At 44.8% G+C, this 5,947-nt stretch overlaps 1 protein-coding gene across 1 annotated transcript; it reads left to right on the top strand.

Moving 5' to 3' along the window:
• The first annotated feature begins 284 nt into the window (after nt 1–284).
• Nucleotides 285–4,658, top strand: KIF4B (kinesin family member 4B). Its single transcript, XM_030822630.1, has one exon. It carries the CDS (start codon nt 384–386, stop codon nt 4,086–4,088), a length of 3,705 nt encoding a protein of 1,234 aa, XP_030678490.1. The 5' UTR covers nt 285–383; the 3' UTR covers nt 4,089–4,658.
• Nucleotides 4,659–5,947: the final 1,289 nt, after the last annotated feature.

The following is a 5,947-nucleotide window of genomic DNA, read 5'->3' as shown; positions in this document are numbered from 1 at the left end:
TTCATTTTTTAAGTGCTAATGTAAGTGGTATTGTGTTTTCAATTTTGAATATCACTTATTCACTGTTGGTATATAGGAAACCAATTTACCTTTGTGTATTAACCTTATATCCTGCAAGTTTATACTATACTCACTTATTAGTTCCAGGACATTTTTCTGTTGTTGGTTAAAAAGAAATTTCTCGACTTACCCCTTCCCACCGTGCCGGCCTGTGCGCGCGGACATGCGCGCTCCGCCCTCGGGCCGTCAGCACTGCAATTGGTTGGCGTCTCTGGGAGGGATTTGAAACTTGGCGGTTAAAGCTCCGGCTGGGACAGAGCGGCGGGAGACCCCGGGTGAACGGGGAAGGGACATTTAGTTTGAGACGGTGCTGAGATAGGATCATGAAGGGAGAGGTGAAGGGAATTCCTGTAAGAGTGGCACTGCGTTGTCGCCCTCTGGTCCCCAAAGAGATTAGCGAAGGCTGCCAGATGTGCCTTTCATTCGTGCCCGGGGAGCCTCAGGTGGTGGTTGGTACTGATAAATCCTTCACCTACGATTTTGTGTTTGACCCCTCTACTGAACAAGAAGAAGTCTTTAACACAGCAGTAGCGCCGCTCATAAAAAGCGTATTTAAAGGATATAATGCAACGGTCCTGGCCTATGGGCAGACTGGCTCTGGAAAAACCTATTCCATGGGAGGTGCATACACTGCAGAGCAGGAGAACGAACCAACAGTTGGCATTATTCCTAGGGTAATACAACTGCTCTTCAAGGAAACTGATAAAAAGAGTGACTTTGAATTTACTCTGAAAGTGTCTTACTTAGAGATTTACAATGAAGAAATTTTGGATCTTCTATGCCCATCTCATGAGAAAGCTCAAATAAATATACGAGAGGATCCTAAGGAAGGCATAAAGATTGTGGGACTCACTGAGAAGACTGTTTTAGTTGGCTTGGATACTGTTTCCTGTTTGGAGCAGGGCAACAACTCTAGGACTGTGGCCTCCACAGCTATGAACTCCCAGTCGTCCCGATCTCATGCCATCTTTACAATCTCCATAGAGCAAAGAAAGAAAAGTGACAAGAATAGCAGCTTTCGCTCCAAGCTGCATCTTGTAGACCTTGCTGGATCAGAAAGACAGAAGAAAACCAAGGCTGAAGGGGATCGTCTAAAAGAGGGTATTAATATTAACCGAGGCCTCCTATGCTTGGGAAATGTAATCAGTGCTCTTGGAGATGACAAAAAGGGTGGCTTTGTGCCCTACAGAGATTCCAAGTTAACTCGACTGCTGCAAGATTCTCTAGGAGGTAATAGCCACACTCTTATGATAGCCTGTGTGAGTCCTGCTGACTCCAATCTAGAGGAAACATTAAGTACCCTTCGTTATGCTGACAGAGCAAGAAAAATCAAGAACAAACCTATTGTTAATATTGACCCCCACACAGCTGAACTTAATCATCTAAAGCAACAGGTACAACAGCTACAAGTCTTGTTGCTACAAGCCCATGGAGGTACCCTGCCTGGATCTATAAATGTGGAACCATCAGAGAATCTACAATACCTGATGGAGAAGAATCAGTCCCTGGTAGAGGAGAATGAAAAATTAAGTCGTGGTCTGAGTGAGGCAGCTGGTCAGACAGCCCAGATGTTGGAGAGGGTCATTTTGACAGAGCAAGTGAATGAAAAACTGAACGCCAGGCTAGAAGAGCTCAGGCAGCATGCAGCCTGCAAACTGGATCTTCAAAAGCTAGTGGAGACTTTGGAAGACCAGGAATTGAAAGAAAATGTAGAGATAATTTGTAACCTGCAGCAACTGATTACCCAGTTATCAGATGAAACTGTTGCTTGCATGGCTGCAGCCATTGACACTGCAGTGGAACAAGAAGCTCAAATGGAAACCAGTCCAGAGACAAGCAGGTCTTCTGACGCTTTTACCACTCAGCATGCTCTCCATCAAGCTCAGATGTCTAAGGAGGTGGTTGAGTTGAATAACTCCCTTGCACTGAAAGAGGCCCTAGTTAGGAAGATGACTCAGAATGACAGCCAACTACAGGCCATTCAGTTTCAATACCAGGATAACATAAAAAATCTAGAATTAGAAGTCATCAATCTGCAAAAGGAAAAGGGAGAATTGGTTCTTGAACTTCAGACAGGAAAGAAGGATGTCAACCAAGCCAAGCTGAGTAAGCACCGCCGCAAACTTCTCCAGGAGCTGGAGGGTCAAATAGCTGATCTGAAGAAGAAACTGAATGAGCAGTCCAAACTTCTGAAACTAAAGGAATCCACAGAGCGTACTGTCTCCAAGCTGAACCAAGAGATATGGATGATGAAAAACCAGCGGGTACAGTTAATGCGTCAAATGAAAGAGGATGCTGAGAAGTTTAGACAGTGGAAGCAGAAAAAAGACAAAGAAGTAATACAGTTAAAAGAACGAGACCGTAAGAGGCAATATGAGCTGCTCAAACTTGAAAGAAACTTCCAGAAACAATCCAGTGTGCTCAGACGTAAAACGGAAGAGGCAGCAGCTGCCAACAAGCGTCTCAAGGATGCTCTCCAGAAACAACGAGAGGTCACAGATAAGCGGAAAGAGACTCAGAGCCATGGAATGGAAGGCACTGCAGCTCGAGTGAGGAATTGGCTTGCAAATGAAATTGAGGTTATGGTCAGTACTGAGGAAGCCAAACGCCATCTGAATGACCTCCTTGAAGATAGAAAGATCCTGGCTCAGGATGTGGTTCAACTCAAAGAAAAAAAGGAATCTCAGGAGAATCCACCTCCTAAACTCCGGAGGTGTACATTCTCCCTTACTGAGGTGCATGGTCAAGTTTTGGAGTCAGAAGATTGTATTACAAAACAGATTGAAAGCCTAGAGACTGAAATGGAACTCAGGAGTGCTCAGATTGCTGACCTACAGCAGAAGCTGCTGGATGCAGAAAGTGAAGACAGGCCAAAACAATGCTGGGAGAATATTGCCACCATTCTGGAAGCCAAGTGTGCCCTGAAATATTTGATTGGAGAGCTGGTCTCCTCCAAAATACATGTCACCAAACTTGAAAACAGCCTGAGACAGAGCAAGGCCAGCTGTGCTGACATGCAGAAGATGCTATTTGAGGAACGAAATAATTTTTCTGAGATAGAGACAGAGTTACAAGCTGAGCTGGTCAGAATGGAGCAACAGCACCAAGAGAAGGTGCTATACCTTGTCAACCAGCTGCAGCAAAGCCAAATGGCAGAGAAGCAGTTAGAGAAATCAGCCATTGAAAAGGAACAGCAGCTGGTGAGCACACTGCAGTGTCAAGATGAAGAACTTGAGAAGATGCGAGAAGTGTGTGAGCAAAATCAGCAGCTTCTCCAAGAGAATGAAAGCATCAAGCAGAAACTGATCCTCCTCCAGGCAGCCAGCAGACAGAAACATCTTCCTAATGATATCCTTCTATCTCCAGACTCTTCTTTTGAATATATCCCACCTAAGCCAAAACCTTCTCGTGTTAAAGAAAAGTTCCTGGAGCAAAGCATGGATATCGAGGATCTAAAATATTGTTCAGAGCATTCTGTGAATGAGCATGAAGATGGTGATGGTGATGGTGGCAGTGATGAGGGGGATGATGAGGAATGGAAGCCAACAAAATTAGTCAAGGTGTCCAGGAAGAACATCCAAGAGTGTTCCTGCAAGGGCTGGTGTGGGAACAAGCAGTGTGGGTGCAGGAAGCAAAAGTCAGACTGTGGTGTGGACTGTAGCTGTGACCCCACAAAGTGTCGGAACCGCCAGCAAGGCAAGGATAGCTTGGGCACAGTTGAATGGACCCAGGATTCTGAAGGCTCCTTCAAACTGGAGGATCCTACTGAGGTGACCCCAGGATGGACCTTCTTTAACCCTGTCTGCGTCACCCCCAATAGCAAGATCCTGGAAGAGATGTGTGACATGGAGCAGGTGCTATCAAAGAAAACTGCTCCAGCTCCCTCCCCTTTTGACCTCCCAGAGTCGAAACATGGAGCAACAGAATACCAACAAAATAAGCCTCCAGGGAAGAAAAAGAAACGAGCTCTGGCCAGCAACACCAGCTTCTTCTCTGGCTGCTCCCCTATCGAAGAAGAGGCCCACTGAAGTTGGAGTCATCATCTCTACCCCCAATCTGGCTTGGGAGATGCTTTCAGGTTGCAGCCAGAAGGGGTTTTTTAAATGACTTCTCTGGATTTCAGGTTTCTTGCCATTGAAAAAAGGAATAAAGCATTACTAAAAAGAAGGTAACCGTTGTTGGATGTTGTCCCTCAGCCTCCAGCCCCAGACTACTGCTCTCTGCTCTCTAGAAGGCTGCTAAACCACCTACTGAAGAGAGAACCAACTGACTTTCCTAATGACTCATCAGGAACCAGTCCTCAGTATGATCAAGTTCCTTCTTATTTGTGAGCAGTTCAGGCTATCTCCTGATGGGGATGAGGCCAATGCTTTCTTATCTTTTGGTTGTCTCTGCTTATTGGAGGAGCCTGGCCTAGAATGGAGGTCTGGCTTAGATCTTTCACTCCACCTTGGGAATGGGGTTGTGATCTTTCCTGTCCTGACCCCCTCTGAATTGTAAGTGTTTCAATAGTACTCTTGATTGTATGCCATGTTGTTGAAGTAAATGAATTGTATTTAAATGTTACGTAAATAAACCTTAGCCCATCTACTGTTAAAAAAAAAAAGTCTCATAGACTATCATGCCATCTGTGAACAAAGATAAGTTTTGTTTCATTTTGTTTTTGAGACAGAGTCTCACTCTGTTGCCCAGGCTGGAGTGCAGTAGTGTGATCTTGGCTCACTGCAACTTCGGCCTCTGTGGTTCAAGTGATTCTTGTGCCTCAACCTCCCAAGTAGCTGGGATTACAGGCTCACACCACCATGCCCGGCTAATTTTTTGTATTTTTAGTAGAGATGAGGTTTCACCATATTGGCCAGGCTGGTCTTGAACTCCTGACCTCAATTGATCTGCTCGCCTAGGCCTCCCAAAGTGCTGGAACTACAGGCGTGAGCCACTGCACCTGGCCATTAACAAAGACAGTTTGATTTCTTCCTTCCCAATGTGTATACTTATTTCCTTTTCTTGTCTTATGACATGACATGACTAATATTTTCAGTACAACGTTGAAAAGAAGTGGAGAGAGAGGACATCCTTGACTTGTTCTGTATCCTAGTGGGAAAACTTCCAATTTCTCACCATTAAATATGATGTTAGCTGTAGGTTTCTTGTAGATATTCTTTATCAAGATAAGTTCAACTTTGTTCCTAGTTTACTGAGAGTTTTCATCATAAATGGGTATTGGATGTGTCAAATGCTTTTTTTGCATCTATTGATATGATCGTGTTAATTTTTCTTTTTTAGTCTGCTGAGATGATAGATGACATTGATTTTTGAATGTTGAACCAGAACTTGCATACCTGGGATACGTTCTACTAGGTTATGGTATATAATTCTTCATTTCATTTTCTTATAATGTCTTTGGTTTTGATAATATAACCACATCATGTTTTTTGAGATTCAGTCATGCTGTTGTGTATATTAGTAGTGTTACGGGATCTCTGGGGTGTAGATTTTTCTGGCCAGAAACCTCTGTGGCCACAGCACCTTTGCCTGGGTTCTTGTCCAGCGTCCAGGAAGAATGAGGTACACAGACAAGTGAAAGGTGAAGAGTTTTATCTAGTATTAGAACAGCTCAGAGTGGGTAGCTCCCTCTGTAAGCAGGTTGTTCCATCAACTGTTCAGCTCTCGGCAGACAGGAGACCCTAGAGAGGGTGTCTCCTCTCCGCAGACAAGTCATTGGGATGTCTCTGCAGGTCTCTGAAGCTCTCATCAGAGAGGGTCTCTCCTCTCTAGCGGCAGGTCGTCTCTGCAGCTCTCAGTGGAGAGAGTACTACTGTCTGCACAGGTCGTCTCATCACCTCCAGCTATCAGCTGAGTGAGTGCTCCGCTCTGCAGCTGGTTGTCC

The sequence above is a fragment of the Nomascus leucogenys genome, chromosome 2, assembly GCF_006542625.1.
Source record: "Nomascus leucogenys isolate Asia chromosome 2, Asia_NLE_v1, whole genome shotgun sequence".
In the NCBI taxonomy this organism is placed as follows: domain Eukaryota; kingdom Metazoa; phylum Chordata; class Mammalia; order Primates; family Hylobatidae; genus Nomascus; species Nomascus leucogenys.
Note: the sequence above shows the minus strand (reverse complement) of the source record. Positions and strands in the feature narration are given on the sequence as shown.